The 20,013-nt window shown below is 43.3% G+C and overlaps 1 protein-coding gene across 1 annotated transcript in view; it reads right to left on the bottom strand.

The window, feature by feature from the left end:
- Nucleotides 1-20,013, bottom strand: part of LOC128863533 (laminin subunit alpha-2) — a 44,720-nt gene that overhangs the window by 10,533 nt on the left and 14,174 nt on the right. The window contains exons 2-11 of the mRNA XM_054102739.1: nt 15,478-16,837; nt 14,808-15,063; nt 14,357-14,753; nt 13,270-14,299; nt 8,265-8,461; nt 7,733-8,193; nt 6,912-7,670; nt 6,549-6,831; nt 6,332-6,482; nt 5,572-6,223 (exon numbers count right to left, since the gene is read on the bottom strand). Of these exons, the coding sequence (XP_053958714.1) occupies nt 5,572-6,223; nt 6,332-6,482; nt 6,549-6,831; nt 6,912-7,670; nt 7,733-8,193; nt 8,265-8,461; nt 13,270-14,299; nt 14,357-14,753; nt 14,808-15,063; nt 15,478-16,837 (5,546 nt within the window). The remainder of the gene's footprint in view (nt 1-5,571; nt 6,224-6,331; nt 6,483-6,548; nt 6,832-6,911; nt 7,671-7,732; nt 8,194-8,264; nt 8,462-13,269; nt 14,300-14,356; nt 14,754-14,807; nt 15,064-15,477; nt 16,838-20,013) is intronic.

Raw genomic sequence — 20,013 nt, 5'->3', positions numbered from 1 at the left:
ACGTTCATGGCAGATCCCCCTCTTGCCAGTTCATCGGCTTTTTCGTTACCTTTCATGTTCCGGTGTCCCGGGACCCAAATTAAGGTCACTTTACGGTTTTCACTTAAGGTGATATTGCCCTTAAAAGAGAAATCCGTGTTTAGTAGCCTACAAGCTTCCCCAATTGCGAGTACTTCCGCCTGGAAGACACTGCTGGTATTAGGGGGACGCAAAGATTTTTCAATTCCAAGTCTTTGCGAATATATACCAGCTCCAGCACCACAATCCATTTTACTGCCATCTGTATGGACTGTGGTGTCGAAGTTGTTTAGAGAGAGTCCCTTATCCCATTCTTCCTCATACTTAATTTCCATAAAATATATTCAATGTATAAAAACAATTACGCAAAATAAATGATCATTGCAAAAGTTATTTGTGTTTAACATTAGTAGGTCTTATTTGGCCCACCCTGTATTTTTTTACGACTAATTTGTGACGACATGATGAGCTTTTCGCGTAATTGATGAACTTTTAGTAAAAAAGTTTAGATGAGCTTAGAAAAAGCTGTATGAAAGAGTCACTTAAATGCTAAATGAAGTTTTTAATAATGATAACCAGTATATACATAAATACATACATACATACATACATGTAGTGAAAATTTCATTGCCTTCAGTTTTTTTTTTGTTTTTGTTTTTTGTTAAATAGCAACACTTTTCCAGTTCATAGTTTTATAAATATTTGTGAATAATGAAAGCATTTTTAGGTATTTACAAAATGTTTTTTTAGGCATAGAACCGTAACCAAAAGTTTTTTTAAAGTGCCTTACAAAATTTAATAATTTTTACACACAAAAATTAGCAATAATTATATGATAATATGGCCATCGAATTTATATGAATTGAACAGCTTTATGAGCTCTAAATGCCAGTTATTAAAAAATGTAATGAATTGTCGTTGTTATTGGGGATCTGACTATGGATTTCTCTACATTCAACAACTAAAGTCCTATAAAATAAAAAAAGAAAATTCAATGATAATGTGTTTTTGATGATAAAAAGCATGCAGCTTTGAGTAATAAAAGTAATTAAAAAGAAATAATTAACAAGAAATAATTAAAATACCGCTCTCTCTATGATACTGTGGAACTAACACATGGGCTGAAAAGTCCCGGGCCTAACACATTGGTGTCAATAGTTTTATTGAATTCACCTCTTCTTCAGTTAGTACTAACCTTAAAAAGACAGCTGGTAAAATTTCATGATATTCTAATCATTAGTTCGTGAGTTATTGCGCTAAGAGTGACGCTACTTTTGTTACTTTCAAAACAATGGAGCAAAAAGAATTTCGTGTTTTAATTTTACACTTCTTCTTGATGGGAACAATAACGTTCAAGCAAAGCACTGGCTTGAAAAGAGTTATGGGGACTCCGCTCAATCAGAAACAACAATAAAACGATGGTTTGCAGACTTCAAAGGTTGTCGTAGAGACACCGATGATGCGCAAAGCAGTGGACGTCCAAATGAAGCGGCAACACCAGAAAGCGTGAAAAAATCCACAAAATCGTTTTGAATGTTCGAAAAGTGAAGTTGCCCGAGTTAACTGACATCGTAAAGATATCAAAAGAATGCGTTGGCTTTATATTGCATGAGCATTTGACTATAAGAAAGCTCTGTTCAAAGTGGGTGCCGTGTTTGCTCACTGTTTTATTTTATAAAGACAACGCACCGTGTCACAAGTCAATCGAAAAATCCATATGGCAAATCTACATGAATTGCTCCCACATTCATCGTATTCGCCAGACTTGGCTCCCAGTGTAGATCTAAAAGTATATTCGCCGGTAACAAACTTCGTTCTATTGAAGAGGTCTACTTTGAGGCAAAAACTAAATATTTTTACAAAAAAGGTATTGAAGCGTTAAAGCGGCGCTAGAATGACTGCGTTGTTCTTGACGGTAATTACTTTGATGAATAAACCTAATTTTGAACAAAAAAAACGTGTTTTCTTTGTTATGCCACAGTACTTTCTCCATACTTCCTGCTCCAATGAGCAAACTTAATACATAACTTCTTAAGAGATCTTGAATAGAATTAAAGCCAGTTTTCAGTGCAAGATCGATCGACTGTTTTGAATTTTAAATTAAGTTCAATCCTTCAAGATTGTAACTGGCAATCAGCGCATAAAACGCGCGTTAATGAAGCCTTCAGACTGAGCTGGGTATAGTTATAATTCTCTATATGAGACTAATTTCCATGAGGTGTCGAAAAAAAGTTGACACAGTGAGTTTTTTAAGAATACCAGCTTGATCACAAAGTTCCCGGGACAACCACCAAGTGACGCTCTAAGTCAACTGATTTGAGTTCTGTGTTTTTTTTTGTTAGGCTACCAAATCTGTGATTAACATTTCTACTAAAATTTTATCGCCATTGCCTGACATTTATAAAAAGTTACGTCGTCTTGAGTAAATCTGCATGTACTTTCGATTATTTGCAGTTTAACAAATGAGTTTGAATTTACATAAACGAGTTTGTATTAAATTACGCGCTAAAAATGGATTCAATGATGCGAAAACCTGAGAAATGTTGGGCACTTATCTCTGTAATGATATTCCAAAGAAAACAGCCGACATCCGTTTACGAGTCGCTGGAACGCTTCAGAAGATATCGCGAGTTCGTCGAGGATGACGCAGGATAACGAACGTAGTGACAGGCCTACTCGACATCGAAGATTGATGAGTAAACGAAAACATCAATAAAGTGAAAGAAAAAGAAATGTTGATCAATAACCGCAAATTAACCAACAGAGAACTATCAGAGGACCTGAACGTTGCTTGTGAATTCATTCACGACATTGTAGTTAATGATTTGAGTTTGCGTCGTGTTACTGTAAAGTTGGTACCAAAGGAGCTGAATTTCATGCAAAACAAGAAACGCATTGATATTACCAAAGACATGATTTCCGAGACTGAATCCGACCCAACATTCATCAAACGCATTATTGATGGATGCACAAAATTGAAGTTACCTGTCATGTCCGACCGACTGTCGCAGATTCTCCTGTCAATAAGCAGAATGGACTGTAGGCAGCTGGTTGGACTGGTTTGGACGGGCCACTTTCTATGGATGAATCACAAGGAAAAGGTAGGGGGATTTTAAACAGTGCGCTCTGCCCAGCATGTGGAGAGGAGCATGAGACGGCATACCACTTTCTGTGCGTCTGTCCGGCCTTCGCTCGAATCAGGCTTGAGGTATTTGGCACTGATGTGTTAAGAAGCGACCACCTTGGCTCCTTGGCACCACTAGATCTACTCAAATTTCTTCAGAGGACGGGTAGATTTAAAGAAAATGAAAAAGGGAACACGAGTGCAGTACAATGGACTTGACGTTGTTTGAGTGCTGTACTTGCTAGTCTGTCCCGGCAAAAAAAAAGATGTTATTACTGGAAACGAGACATTGGTTTATGAGTACGACACGCAATTCAGAGTGGAGTGCTCTGAATGAGCCAAGATCAAAATACCAAAGGAGCAACGTCGTTTTCCGTCAAAAAAGAAATGGATACTCACGTTTTTCATGGACTACGACGGTATTGTACATTACGATTTTTTGCCAGAAGGTCAGACGTCAGGTCAAGAACGATTATTTGGGCGTTAAGAGACGTCTCGTCCTTTACTTGAACCATTTCGCTGTAGAAGAAAGTATTTGTGGGAAAAAACTCGTAGATTTTGCACCTTGATAAATCACCGTCACAGAGGTCCATCATTACCCATGAACTTTTGACCAAGAACGAAACTTACACCATCCAATAGCCTTCGAATTCAACCGATATGGTTCACTGCGATTTTTTTCTGTTTGATCGACTCAAGGAAGCACTAAGAGGGACGCGTTTTAACAGCCTAAGAGAAGTAATGGCAAAATCGAAGACGCCTGGAATGGCTATACCGAAAATAGAGTTCCAGGACTGTTTCCAGAGCTGGATCAAACACTTGCATAAGTGCGTTGCGGTTGATGGGGAGTACTTGGAAGGCGATGATATAACTTTTGAGGAATATATTTATAAATTATCCCGGGAACTTTTTGATCAAAGTGATATTCGCAATTTTTTCATGTCAATTTTTTTCGTTAACTTTGTTTAAAAATATGGTTTTTATCACAGCAAGAGAAACATATTTTAAAATTTAAAAGAAAAAAAATTCCAACTTTTTACTCAGAATTTTAAAAGGACTTCCTCCCTTTTGTCAGATTGGTCTAATTTTTGAGAGAAGGGTATCTGCCAATTGAAGCCGCTGAGAGTTCAATTAGAAACAAACTAACGACTTAATACTGCTCGGACACCAGAGTCTGGTCAGGCTTTTTCGACTTTGGACGTGAATTGAACATATTTCAATTATAGCTAACGACTTGAATTTTCAGGCAGCTTCCTAAAATTTAATTTTCTATCGATTTATGGATATAAACTTTTCAAAAGGATCCTCGAGGACACGAAGGATTTAAGAAAGGTGTCCAATGGACTCCCTCAGTTTTAAAGCTAGTCTAACTCGTGTAACTCTTAATATATTATACGAGGGCGGTTCAATAAGTAACCGTGTTGGTGGTAGCCAGTTATATTAGATATTGGTTAAACGAATTTAAACGAATCCGCGTTTGTTGAGGAGCTACTAGGACGCCCGGCAGACTTCATGATTTTCGTCGATAGATGAACGAATGTGCGCGAAGTAACAGAGGCCATAGGTGGGTCGACCGGAATGGCAATTAATATTTTATATGTTAAGTTGGCGATGAAAAAATTGTCGGCCTGATGGGTGCTGCGATTGCTCACCAGCAACAAGAAGCGGATGCGATTGTTCACTTCGAAGTTAATTTTCATCGTCGCGACAGAGGCATATTTTGGAGAGTTCAACAAATTCTATGTTTTAGAGGGGTTAAAAAATGGCCGGCGCGTTGGGAGAAGTGTATCTTTCTAAAAGGGGACTATGTTAAAAAATAAAATAAATTTTATTGAAAAAATAGCGTCTTCATTTCTAACACGGGTACTTATTGAACCGCCTTCGTATATACTATACGTTACGAAAACAAACAAAAAATTCAAATATACATCAATGTTTTAAAATTTTTTTTAATTTGCTTCAATTTTAATAATTTGTAGATAACTCCCTCAGTTTTAAAGCTATTCTGCTAAGATTTTTTCATATATCCCCAGCTACTTCTAAAAATCATTAAGATGGAATCACTTGTGTGTGTGTGTGCATGTGCTGTAAGGTTGTTCCTAAATGAGGCCCACTTTCAAGTACCGTTATCTCGAAAACTGCAGCCAATCTGATCAAACGGAGGACGCCATTGAATTTAGAAGGCGCCAATTAAGTCCAATCAACTATCAAAACCTATGCCCAAGTAGGGCATTATAATTTTGATTAAGAACAACTATACAATGATTCTAAGGTGGCACTGGAGCTACCACAAATTATTTCTTAACCAAAAGACATGAAAGTGGTGTTAAGCGGATGAAAAATTCTCATTTAAATAAATGCTAGCTGTTCTTTTCAAACTATCAACTCTTTACAAAACCAGCCCCTCAAATAATTGCATAGCAACTCACCCTCAAACATCCCTCTGGCGATGCAGTAAAACTCTTTCCAATCATCGGTTCAGTCTTAAGTAGTACATCGATCAGTCCATTCACGGTGCCCATCGGCGGACCATTACGCCCGATTTGCACATTCGAAAAAGCTACTGCCTGATTTAAGTTCATCGTGTGATTATTGAAGACCACATCCCGTATAGCGCCCTCCAATTTGATGAATGTCGGCGCCAGTGGCGTGAATTCCTCGTAAGGCGGCGCACCACCTATATACAGACCACCAGCATCGCGTGGCATGCTGACAAGTGTGGGTGCGCCCGTCAGGCTCTTTGTATCTTGCAATTCATCATCGACCATCAATTCAAATTTTCGGCCACTTTTTATTAAATTCACCACATGAAATTCGCCATCATTCAGTGTGTTATTTGAGATTATTTTCAAAATACTGCGCCCAGAATTGATCCATACTTGTAGATGGCCATCGATTAAGGAGATCGAGTAGTTGCCTTTGATATCCTTGTCATCATAGTCCTCAGCAACTTCCGGGGGATAGGCAGAGAGTAGCAGCAGGCAATTGGGTTGTAAAGTGCGGAAAACAAAGCCGGTATTGGCACGTTTGCGCAGCGATTGGGAGGGTAGCTCGATGTAGCCCTGGCCTGTGAAGCCGGCTCTGTGAAAGAATGAACGATGAAAATTTGTGTTTGTTAAAAGTAGAAAATATGCATGCGGCGGAGTTGAAGCCGTTATTAAATACTAAAAAGTTCAACTCCCAACTTACTTTGTTATGATTTCTTTGCAGGATGGCTCTACACCGAAATGTGTTGAGCTCTCAAGCGGATCGTATGTTTCTCTATTGACCTGCACATCCTTCATGCAGCCTAGGAAGGGATTGTCGGCGCCAGGCGCTTTGGAGGTGCCCGATTTGAAGCCTAAATAAGTAAGGAAAGAGCGCAAGTTAATATGGAAAAATAAGTGGAATCTTCGTTTTGATTTACCCGGCGGCACACCACCCAAATAGTAAACTGGTTTCGACAGATCGGGCAACATGTGACTTTTAATGGGCACCGTTGGTGAGCCAGTGATGGCGCGCTCATTGTCCACACGCAATATGCCATTCTCCGTGCCGCGTTTGGGCACAAACTCGCGCGCTGCCTCAATCTTTACCCATTTACCGGTATTGTATTTGTTGGTGGTATTTATTTCCAATTTCGATTCATCGCCATAATCTATGCGGAACATAATGCGACCACGACTGAGCGTCACTGAGACGGAGCGATTCTGCAGGAAAGGTGGAAAAATACGTTAAGTTGTATAAAAATATAAAAACAAATCTTCCACCTAAAAGTGCTTCAACTTACATTCTTATCATCAACCGCCAAAAATAGCAGTGCATTCTCGTCCAGCGTTTTGAAGGTCATTTGTAGCGCAAACAAATTCATTCTGTATGATCTCAACCGCGACTTTTTCACCTCTGCATAGCCCAACCCGTTGAAGTGACGCGCAATCGAAGTCGAAGTGGATTCCTGCGCGCCCACAATAGCGCCACCACAACGCCCCTCACTCGTAATAAAGTTCCATATGCCCAAAGGACGGTTATCCACTTCCACACTGTGCACGACAACATTTAGTCCCACACTTTGCTGCAGCTCCTTCTGTGACATGTCGCTCGGATAACCGCCCAGGTATATGCGTTCGTTGGGTGTTTGGAAGAAACGCGTGTAGCTGGCATCGGTATTACCTGTGACCGGTTGACCAGGTACCAATGACCCGTAGTTGTTCATGCGCCGCACTAGCAGACTGCCGATATTCAGTGTGCGATTCGCTTCCACATGATACCAGGCGTCATCATATTTCGGATCACGAGTTTGTACTTCTAATGGATGTGTGATGATTGTCGTAGTACCGCCGAGATTCCAAAGTAGACGCACATGTCGCTTGTAGAGATCAAGTGCGATGTAACGTCCATCGCTGCCTTGTATGTGCAAGAGTGGTGAGTTGCCGTGACGATTGGGCAAAGCAAACGATATTTTGATGGTATTCGAAGTGGAGAGTCCATATAAGGTGGGCAAGTAGGTGCGTGTGCATTTCGGGTTGAGTGACTCCAAGGAGATTTTGATCTAAAAACATGTTGGAAGGAGTCAATATGTGCAGTTCAACATTTACAACATTTGCTACTCACCCCTTCGGCTGCATGACGCGCCTTGGCTATTTTATCGCGTATTTCCTGCATTTGTCTTGACATCGTACTATTCCACTCGTCGAATTTCGCTTTCTCCTTTTGTGATTGCTCCTCCACATAGGACAGTGATATGTTGGCCAATCGAATGTTAGTTTTGGTGAGTGAGATATTCTCTTCAGCTCTGCCTAACTTGATTTCCCAATCGGGTTCCAAGATAGCAAACTTGGCGCGTAACCTCAAAATCTCTTCATGCATCCGTCTAGCTTTATGCAGTTCATGACGCATTTCTTCGCTAATGTTCTTAGCCATTTCAATACTCTCCACGGCCAGTTTGCGTGCCGAGTTGTTGGCTGCGGCATGCAAGTGCGCTGAAACGTTGTTGGTGCGCGTACCAGCATCGTAGATAGTTGATTTGATGCCCTCCACTTTGTCTTCGTGCACTTTCAGCTTTTGCTTGAGCGCTAAGAAAAGTAGGAAAGCAAGAGCAGTTAGAAGTCTACACTCTTCAGCGCCCTTCATGCGATGTACTCACCATTTGTGCGTTCCATTTCATCGACCGCTTCCTTTTGTAGTATTTTTGACTTGTTGAGAGAAATCTTTGCTCGTTCAATCACGGAGCTACCATCGTCGGGGTAGAGTCTGCGTTGAGCTTCTGAAACACGTTCGTTTGCGTCCAAAGAGGCTTGCCGTGCAGCTGCGATTGCATCGGAAATATTTTTGTGCGCTGAACTATTTCGAAAAAGTGAAAAGAAGGAGGAGGAATTAGAAGGAGTGAATTTATAAAAGGAATAGAGAAGACGCAGCGGTAATTTTTGGCCCCCTTTATGATCCATTTGTGGACCAACATCAAGATGCACGCCACAAAACGGAGTAGGAGATAGGCCAGACATCCAACAAAGGAAGCGTTAATTATATATATACTTATATATACTTATACTTATATATATATAATTGGCGCGTACACCCTTTTTGGGTGTTTGGCCGAGTTCATCCTCGTATTTGTGGTGTGCGTCTTGATGTTGTTCCACAAATGGAGGGACCTACAGTTTCAAGCCGACTCCGAACGGCAGATATTTTTATGAGGAGCTTTTTCATGGCAGAAATACACTCGGAGGTTTGCCATTGCCTGCCGAGGGGCGACCGCTATTAGAAAAATGTTTTTCTTAATTTTGGTGTTTCACCGAGATTCGAACCGACGTTCTCTCTGTGAATTCCGAATAGTAATCACGCACCAACCTATTCGGCTACGGCCATAAATTCTGTGACAAATTTTGCAATACAAACGGCGACAAAGAACTCGCAGCAGTTCCCTTGAAAGCAAAAACTCATGTCCAGGGAAATGAATGTATCGATCCATGTCAAGACTAATTAGAGATGATCTCCACATGAATGATTTTCGTCGCTCAGCTGGTCATCTTCTGACAACGCGCTTGAAGAAAATTCGACTCGACAGATGTCAGCAGCTTCTTCGGTGGCACGCCGTCAACGCCCAAGAAAATATTATTTTCACAAAAAAGAAAATTTTCACTGTTGATGAAGTTTTGAATAAGCATAACAGCGAAATCTTTGCTATCAAGGGTTCAGCGTGGCCTCCGTAATGGGTTTGTTGGGGAGTGCCTTGTAAAGGCGTTACATCTCTTAATTTCTGCGAAAAGAGGTTAAGATTAAGGTTAAGAAGGCGTGGTGAAGCAGTTGAGCAGTACTCTGTTCAATGGAGAGCGTTAGATCACCCAGCAAAATTCCGCTCTAGCCCATAAGACAAAAACCACAAAGCAGTGGCTAAAAAACAATATTCCTGGGCCCATAGAGGATGGTTCCATGTGTAGAAGTCCACGCAAGTGGGGAAAGTTACTGATCGCCATTCACGTGGGAATGGCCAGGACGATTCTTCTGCATATGATTCAAGCAGCTCGCAACGGCCGGGATTAGCCCACGTATCCTCTGGGTAGCTTCCGAACACCCGTTCGGGAGTGAGCTAAAGTGAGAAGGCGAAACATTCCAGGATAGCTGGTTGTGCGTTGGGTTTGGGACCCGCCACTTAAAAATCCCCCCCAATGAAAACTTAAAAAAAGCCTCGGATGAGACCTCCCTATACTGATGACGACCCCTGCAAACGAACTAAGGACTATGATTTGAGGGCATGCACCTGGAATGTCCGGTCCCTTAATGGGGAAGGTGCCTCTGCCCGGCTGGTTGATGTCCTCGTGAGAGTAAAGGCTGACATCACTGCCATCCAAGAGATGCGATGGACGGGGCAAGGTAAGAAAACCATAGGACCTTGCGACGTCTACTACAGCTGCCATGTAAAGGAGCGCAAATTCGGTGTCGGATTTGTTGTGGTAGAGAAACTTCGTCGCCAAGTACTGTCGTTCACTCCGGTGGACGAGCGTCTCGCAACAATCCGCATCAAAGCCCGTTTTTTTAACATATCGCTAATTTGCGCCCACGCCCCGACGGAAGAGAAGGACGATGCGACCAAAGATTCTTTCTATGAGCGCCTGCAACGTTCCTATGAGCGCTGCCCCCGCCACGACATAAAAATCGGGCTTGGCGACTTCAACGCCAGGGTGGGCAAGGAGGGAATTTTTGGTCCCACAGTCGGAAAATTCAGCCTGCACAACGAAACTTCCGGTAACGGACAGAGGCTGATCGACTTCGCCGGGGCCCGAAACATGGTAGTCTGCAGCACCAGATTCCAGCATAAAAAGATACACCAAGCTACCTGGCTGTCTCCTGATCGAAAAACGCGAAACCAGATTCGTCATGTTGTGATAGATGGAAGACACGCTTCTAGTGTATTAGATGTACGTACGATCCGAGGACCCAACATTGCGCACACGCCTCTGTGCGGCAAAAAACGTGCATCTACCTACGCAAAGAATGTTCGACATCGAAAAGCTGCAATCACAACAGACAGCCAGAAGATTCGCCACTCGACTCTCACTCCTGCTCTCAGAGAGTACTGCCCAACAAACCGGCATCCACGAACAATGGAGCAACATTTTTCGTTCTCTACGTACCGCCGCCGAAGAAGAAATCGGATTCCGGCGAGCCCGAAAAAATAATTGGTACGATGAGGAATGTCATGCTGCCACAGAAAGAAAGGATGCCGCCTATAGAGCCACGCTGCGATCGGGCGCAACGCGAGCCATGTGGGATCGCTACAGAGAGCTGAAAAAGGAAGAGAGACGTATTATCCGAAAGAAGAAACGAGAGGCCGAAATACGTGAGTGCGAAGAGCTTGAGATGCTGACCAACAGGAACAACGCCCGAAAATTCTACCAGAAAGTTCGGCGGCTTACAGAAGGTTTTAAGACCGGGGCGTTTTCCTGTAAGAGCAAAGACGGCGAACTGGTGACTGACGTACAGAGCAATCTTAAATTATGGAGGGAACACTTCTCGAACCTATTAAACAGTGAGAGCTGCGCATGTCACCGAGAAAGTGAAGATCCCGATACCCCAATCGTTGACGACGGAATTGTCGTTCCGCTACCCGATCATGACGAGGTGAGAATAGCGATAACGCGGCTAAAGAACAACAAAGCGGCGGGCGCCGACGGACTGCCGGGTGAGCTATTCAACCATGGCGGCGAGGAGCTGGTAAGGTGCATGCATCAGCTTCTATGCAAAATATGGTCGGATGAAAGCATGCCTGCCGATTGGAATTTAAGTGTGCTCTGCCCAATCCATAAGAAGGGCGATCCTGCAATTTGTGCCAATTACCGCGGGATTAGTCTTCTAAATATCGCCTATAAGGTTCTAGCGAGCGTATTGTGTGAAAGGCTGAAGCCCACCGTCAACCAACTGATTGGACCTTATCAGTGTGGCTTCAGACCTGGAAAGTCTACCATCGACCAAATATTCTCAATGCGCCAAATCTTGGAAAAGACCCATGAAAGGAGAATCGACACACACCATCTTTTCGTCGACTTCAAAGCTGCATTCGACAGTACGGAAAGGAGTTACCTGTATGCCGCGATGTCTGAATTTGGTATCCCCGCAAAACTAATACGGCTATGTAAGATGACGTTGCTCAACACCAGCAGCGCCGTCAGAATTGGGAAGGACCTCTCCGAGCCGTTTGATACCAAACGAGGTTTCAGACAGGGTGACTCGCTGTCGTGTGACTTCCTTAACCTGATGTTGGAGAGCATCGTACGAGCCGCAGAACTTAATCGCTCAGGCACAATTTTTTATAAGAGCGTACAATTGCTGGCGTATGCCAATGATATTGACATCATCGGCCTTAACAACCGCGCTGTCAGTTCTGCCTTCTCCAAACCGGATAAAGAGGCAAAGCGAATGGGTTTGGTGGTGAACGAGGACAAAACGAAGTACCTCCTGTCTTCAAACAAACAGTCGGCGCACTCGCGTATCGGCACCCACGTCACTGTTGACAGTTATAATTTTGAGGTTGTAAAAGACTTCATGTATTTAGGAACCAGCATTAACACCGATAACAATGTCAGCCTTGAAATCCAACGTAGAATCTCTCTTGCCAACAAGTGCTACTTTGGACTAAGCAGGCAATTGAGTAGTAAAGTCTTCTCTCGACGAACAAAACTAACACTCTACAAGACTCTCATCATGCCCGTCCTAACGTATGGCGCCGAAGCTTGGACGATGACAACATCCGATGAAGCGACGCTTGGAGTGTTCGATAGAAAGATTCTGTGTAAGATTTTTGGACCTTTGCACGTTGGCAACGGCGAATATCGTAGACGATGGAACGATGAGCTGTATGAGCTTTACGACGACATATACATAGCGCAGCGAATAAAGATCCAGCGGCTTCGTTGGCTGGGTCATGTCGTCCGAATGGATACAAACGCTCCGGCGCTGAACGTATTCGATGCGGTACCAGCTGGTGGTAGCAGAAGAAGAGGGCGGCCTCCTCTGCGTTGGAAAGATCAGGTGGAGAAGGACTTGGCTTCACTTGGTGTGTCCAACTGGCGACGGTTAGCACGAGAAAGAAACGACTGGCGCGCTTTGTTAAACTCGGCCAAAATCGCGTAAGCGGTTATAGCGCCAATTAAGAAGAAGAAGAAGGGTCCATAGCCGTGAAGATTGGCCGTCTGGAAGTACAGATCTGGATCCATTGGACTACATTTTGAGGCCAGTTTTGGAGAACATGGCCGTCGAAGACCTCACCCAAATTTGGAGAGCCCCAAACAATCTTTGGTTCGAGCAGCGACGTTAATATCCAGGGAAACCGTGCGTGCTGTAATGGCTGAAAGGCCTAATCGTTTGAAGGCTTGTGTAGAAGCAAATGGTGACCATTTCGAGTGAAAATTTAAACATTTTGTGTTTAATATTTACACAGTTAAATAAAACTAACTTCATTAAAAAAAGTATACTAATTACATATCTATGATGGACTTAACTTGTAACAGAACTTATGGCAAGACTAAGTATATATTACAAAGTCAAGGCTCAAGCGTCCCTGTTAAAAAAGCCAGCTAAGAAATTGGCGCATATTTTCGGTCGGAATGTATCGGCACATCTACATATATATACAATTACACACAATCACTCACCTCGCCAATAACGCAATTTTCGCTCCATTCCTTGTCGGCTGAAATTGCCTGGCGTATTCATTTGAGCGCTCCATCAATCTCGCCGCATGCTTTTGCGCTTTCGGCAGCCAATGCTTGCGCACCTCTCGCTGCATGCCCTCACTCTCCCCCAACGAAATATTCAACTGCTCAAATAGTCTATCTATCGAATCGGTTACACCACTCAAGTGCTCCTGTTGTGCCCAATTCTTTTCAATCAGCTTGTCCGTGTCTGGTATTAAACTTTGATTCAAGTATTCATTTACATCAGCGCCAAACTCATTGATTTTATTGAAATCTTCCACAACATGACTGCGCAAATTCACCACATGTTCCAGTATATCGTCGATCTCATTTTGCATCTCCACCGTACGATCGGCGTGGAGACGCATATCGGAAATGCGAAAATTTGTTTGATTCAGGTCGCGCCAAAACATTTCGACACGCGCCTTCTGGTCGAATGCTGCATCCGATGCATTGCCGAAATGATAGTAGTAGTGCCAAGCGCATTGCGTGGAATTGCGTATGTTCTGCACCGTCTGCTCGTGCTGCCTTATAGAGTCCAAATAGAAGCGCGCTTGATCCAAAGCCATCGGTAGGCTCATATGTTGCTCACTCTTGCCGTAGTTGTTGAGCGTGAAAATATATTGCAAAATATCGGAACGCAGCGCGCCTATATCCACATACAATATGGTTACGTCGTTGCGCAGATCGGCGGTAGATTCTTTTCGTTTGAGCGCTGTGGCCAGCGCTTTGCGTGACTGGAATTTGTTATTCTCAGCGTGTGAGTCAATCTTTAGCAAATCGTTGGCGTCATAGCTTCCCAGCAGCTTGCGCGCATTCGAATAGTCTTCATAGTGAATTTGGAGCGTATTATAAGCGCGCTCGTAGTCCTCAACTTTCACATACGGTGCGGGTATGCCAGTGAGATCCATATTGTGCAAGCCGCGGCGCAGTTTGTTGCCTATCAGCTCGATGTAGTCCAGCAGAAGCAGCGTGCAATTGTCGCAAACTGGAATGCATCAGATCTAAGTACTCAGAAAAGGTATAGTTCATGTAAAGTACTCACTGCGACAGCCACGCTCCTCCAGATAATTACGTTCCGCTATACATCTATCGCACTTCAAACCGGTCACACCCGGCCGACATTGACATTGTCCCGACTGGCTGTCACAATCGTCACCAGCGGAGCCATCCAAATTGCAATTGCACGGCTGACAGGTGCTGTTCGGATATGCAAGTGGGTTGCCAAAATAGCCAGGGCGGCAGCGATCGCAGAGCTTCCCCGTGTAGCCGGGTTTGCAAATGCAACTAACCTCACCCTGCCATACGTTGCAGCCTTTCGCGAAATTGCGACTAGTCTCCGGGCAGGGGCACGACTGACAACCATACGAGGAGTTCGGGTCGCCATAATAACCTTCAGCGCATTGTTCGCAGTGGCCACCGCCCGTGTTGTCGCGGCAATTCTGAATAGTAAAAGAAATGAGAAATGAAGTTGCAAGTGTGCAATTTGTACTCACCAAGCATATGCCCGTCTCGCGCTCGCATTCATTACTGCGTCCATTACAGTGACACGGCACTACACGCCCAATGAGATCCTCTATGAAGACGGTCTCGATTTCTGTGACATTGCGGAAACGGTAGTAGCCCTTTCCAGGATCCTGACATGAGAGTCCATCATAACGTTTGGGGCATTTGCAATGTTCCACGCCTTTGGCTATCATGTTCGTAGAGCCGTAAACATAGATCGCTGAGTCCATGTGAACGTTGTGGAGGCTGGAAAGGGAAATGAGTGTAAAAAGTGCAACAAGGTTTTAGATACAATCGAAGCGAGAGATTTCATATTAAGGAACGCTGTAAGTGAAGCTGTGGGAATATGCTTTAAAGCGACTACAAAGTCATTAAGGAGTGCGTGACTTTCTTACAGTGATTTGTTCATTGTAGTTCCTCTTGCTTGAAATAGTTCGTATTTGTAATGAATCCTCAAGTTTTCAAAGTCGAGTTCGAATCTTAGACTACTTTAACCTTCATTCCTAGAGTTCTTTCAATATATTTGAAGAAATCTCGCTCATTTTCTATATTTCGTATCCGTCTAGAATCCTTCTCATATTTCTCTAAGCCTCCCGGTTTTCTTAATTCCCTGTTTTATTTGATTTGTCGCAAATCTTCGTCACCCGCTGTCATACTTACACCACTTCCGTGAAATCGGCGAAGGCCGAGGCGCGCACAAAAATATGCTTCACGTTCTGCAACGCCGCCATCAAAGTTGCACGATCCACAGGCTGACTGTTGTGATGATACTTCCACTCGGACTCATGCAGCGGCACTTTATAGGTCACATTCAACGCATACTCATAGTTCTCATATTCGTAATAGTCGAGCACCAATTTTTTGTGCGAGTGTATTTGCACTAGCGGGAAACGTGCGAGCACTTTACGTTCCAGTGGACGGTTGGCGCCCTCGATCACCAGCGTAAAATACAAGTAGCCATCATAGCTGCTTGTGCGATCGCCATAGAATTGTGGCGGCAATTGAAAGTATAGTGGATGATAGAAATTCGTGTATGCGCCAATTGACACATTGCCCGTAGAACGTGGAATTAAATTCAAATCGTTGAGCAGGTGTATCTCAGCATCCTCGCGATAACTCTTTGCACCTGCCATCTGCACAACTACAATGTACTCGTACTCTGTATTCGTAACATACTGTGGTCGTATGTACTGCACGCTCAGATTGCGCGCCTCTGCCATGCGTATATGGCCCCACGACCATTCGCTTTGTTCGCATTCACTGGAACGACCAAAGCAGAAGCAACGCGTACAACCTTCCGGGTTGAGCGCCGACAGCCCAAAGGTTGATTTCATGCACGTGTCACATTTAAGACCAACAACCAATGTTTTACACGGACACTGGCCGTTCGCATCGCATGTGATCGAGCCATCTGCGTGCACAAATGAACCGTCTACATTACAATTGCAACGCCTGCACTCCGGATAGCCAAAGTAACCAATGGCACACGTGTCACACTGCCGACCCGCGTAGCCTTCACGACACTGGCACTGTCCGTTCGTCGACTCGCACAGCTGGCCAATGGAGCCGATACGATCACAAGCACAATTGCGACAACCGAGACGCGGTTGCCAACCCCAAGTACCGGCCACACATTGCGCACAACCCAACCCACGACTGTTCGGCGGACAGATGCAGCGACCATTCAACGGATCACAAACTTGTCCCTCGCCCGCACACTGCGTACAACGTTGACAGCCGTCCGTGGAGAAGCCATAAAAACCGTCCGTACACTCGTTGCAATGTTGGCCGCCTACACCGATCTTACAATCGCACTGCCCCGTCCATGGATTGCATTCGTGGCTGCGCGAACCGGCCGGATCACAGCGACAGTCGTGACAGCCGACGCCTTGCGTGAGATTCCAATGACCTGATTTGCATTTGTCGCAACGCCGGCCGGTAACGTTGGCCAGACAGGCACATTGACCGGTACGCTTGTCACATGAGGCGGCGATGGCGCCGATCGGGCTGCACTGACACTCTGGAAAGATGGAAAAAAAAGAAAAAAATTATGTTAAAGATTTTCGAACGTGATTAATGAGAATTAATGAATGAACTTAACGCAAGATGAATGAACTGTTGTGGAGGTGAGTAAAATAAAAAAAATATATTTATAAAAAATATATAAAAAATGGAAGAAGAGATAGAAAAACTCTTTGGAGAGATTTATTGTGGCGGCGCGGCGAATAATGCAGAACGTTGCTGATGAAAAATGCAAATAAAAATATTGATGATATGCAAAGTTAAGCATTTTTAAGCAATAATGAAAGGTAAACCATGATAGTGGATCATTGGTGGGTTATGGCGTTGAAATCACGTTTTTAATTTTCTTGCATTTATAATAAAAATTTGCTATTTCAAGTAAGTAACGCAATGATCGTTACAACAAAAACATAAGAGTTGTTAGAAACAAAGCCCAAAGCTGAAGCTTCAAATAACAGTTAGTTCGTACCTTCAACTGCCGCAACAAGTTCTCAAGTAACGCGGCTGAAAAGGCACAATGAGTCCAAAGGCAAGGGAAAGAAGCAGCTAAAGCGGAGGTATGTGGCACTACTCCAAAAACTTATGTACTCGTATGTAAGTACATTTGCATACTCTACATAAATGTGAATGGCTTGCGATAGCTCGTCGCATGTGTCTGTATGTATGTGCGCTCAGACAGCGCTTAGCCTTCAATAAGAAGAACGACAAATTGAAAGTCAGACTTACAAACAGGCCAGACGGACGACATGATGCGGCGTCATCGGCGACAATGAGCAGACTTTTGTGCCACATGCACATACCGACAAGCAAGCAGATGCTAGCCAACAGGTAAGAAACGGGTAAAAATAATGCGAATTTATATTTTGGTATATACCTACATGGGCATGTATGTGTGTGTACGTATGTATGTATATTGGTAGGCAGTTTTCTTGGTAATCATATAAAAAATTAAATGTCAATTTCTGCCAGACGCCAAAAGCAATAAAACAAGTGGCACGCCGATTTTTAATGAGTTGACAAAATGTTTTGAGCTTTGGACATGCGAGCTGTGACATCGCCAAAGGCAGTGTGTGCGCATAAAATTAAGATATGAAAAAAGAGAAAAATCTGTTTTGTTGTTGGTTTGGTGTTCAAAGCGGAGATGCTGTCAAGCTCAATGAGAAGCGTATAATGACAATTGGAAAAAGATGCACACAAAACCATTAAAATAGTTAAAAAATAATAGCTTAAAACACATACATATGTACATACATTTGTGTTATAAAATTAATTGAAAATTGCTCAAAAATCGTTTGGAACCACTTAAATGCGATTGGATACAAAAACAATATAGACAGATACAAAATCAATGTACGAGTTAATAGAAAAAACCGCGTGGAACGAATTTGTATCTGCGAATCGCTGCTGAATCTGGTAATAAAAAGTGGGTCACTTACAAGAGCTGATGTTGTTGCTGTCATAGTGGCATAAATAACAATGACAGTTCTTGGCCGGATATAAATCCAAGTCGATCCGGCAAGGTAGAACTGATTGCCAAGGGAACGACGACAACGTCAAGCGGAAACGGTAGTGAGTGACTTTTCAGTAAGCTGATGCAAACGGCAGCCAAGCCAGAAATTCAGGTCAGGAAGATTCGTTGTGAGTGTGTTAAATGGGATTAGCAAGGCATCATCTTCTACTCATATAAGTTGCTCTCCTATAGCCAAACTTTTAACCCTCCGTTGGACACTCTTTTTTAAATCCTTCGGCTGGGCACCCGGGTCTGGTCTTTTTTCGTCTCGTTCGAGGATTCTTTTTAAAAGGTTATATCCATAAATCGATAGAAAATGAAATTTTAGGAAACTACCTGAAAGCCCACGTCGTTAGCTATAATAGAAATATGTTAAATTCACGTCCAAAGTCGAAAAAGCAATTCTGGCCAGACCCAAGTGCCTAACGGAGGGTTAATTCAGACCTCTACTGTCAATAATTCGGACCACTTGAGGAAACAACCGAAGGAACGACACCAGTTTTGAGCTTGAGTAGTGGAATATTGTTTCATCCGGAGGCCTCACACATCAATGGTGAATCCTCAGAAGTTGTGAAAGCTTGGTTAACAGATTCTTATGTATCCACGATATAGTCTGGATCTCGATATAAATAATTACCACATGCCTTGTCTTTGGCATGGGAAAAGCTCACCTCAAGAGAGGCTTGTGAAAAGCAATTGTCCCAACTGTCCGATCTAAAAAGTGGGGATATTAAAGCACATTTAGTATTCTTAGAAGACTTCGTCATACTCCTGTTCTTAAGAGAGTTCATATAGGTATTATCACCCAATCCCATTGTCTTCTGGAACTTTCAAGTTCTTATTATTGAACGCACGGCCTGGAGAAATAATTCTATTACCTTCAAGCCTGGCTTCCAGATACGGTGTACTGATGGGTCGAAATCAGAAGTTGGTGGAACATGGGCTGAAATTCATGGACCTAAGTTCAAAAAATCGATCCAAGACATCGAGATATGGGTGAGGGATGGCTTCTGTAGGAAAATTGCAGTAACTCACGTTCACACACTTGCAAATAGTCAGACAGCTTTGAGAGCTCTTCTATCAACCCTAATTACCTCGAAAATGGTAAATTACTGACTGCCTGAACCTTCTTAAAATGTTGGGGAACTTTATCTCATTATTATTAGGTTGGGCTCCTGGACAGGAGGGTTATAAGGGAAATTAAGTAGCTGATCATCTTGCTAAAAAATAGCAAACATGATTCTAATTGGTCCTAAGTTTTTCTGGGGAGTTGCAAAAGGCCACAGTAACGAATTGCTCAGTGGCGGAATTCTATGGGTCAGCGACAAGCGAAACAACTCCCAACGCCGGACAGAGTAGTTTCTGAACAGCTACTTTCGCTCAGCAAAGTAGACTTAAGACTTTTAATTGGTTATTTTACAGGCCACGGTAGGCCGAGATATCACAATGAGACCATGAACTGCCGATGCTGTCAAATGGACACTGAAAATTCAGAACACATTCTTTGTGAAGGTCCTGCACTAGGCAGAAAAAGGCTACAGCATCTTGGTGGTACTGCCGTGCCTCCATATAAACTATGGAACAATAAACCTCAGAAAGTGCTAAAATGTTTAAAAAGTCGTGAAATATGGAGTTCCGTAGCAGGCTTTGCATAACAGATCTTT

The sequence above is a fragment of the Anastrepha ludens genome, chromosome 5 (genome assembly GCF_028408465.1).
Source record: "Anastrepha ludens isolate Willacy chromosome 5, idAnaLude1.1, whole genome shotgun sequence".
NCBI classification, from domain to species: Eukaryota; Metazoa; Arthropoda; class Insecta; order Diptera; family Tephritidae; genus Anastrepha; species Anastrepha ludens.
The sequence above is the reverse complement of the archived record's forward strand: the minus strand, read 5'-3'. Positions and strand labels throughout refer to the sequence as shown.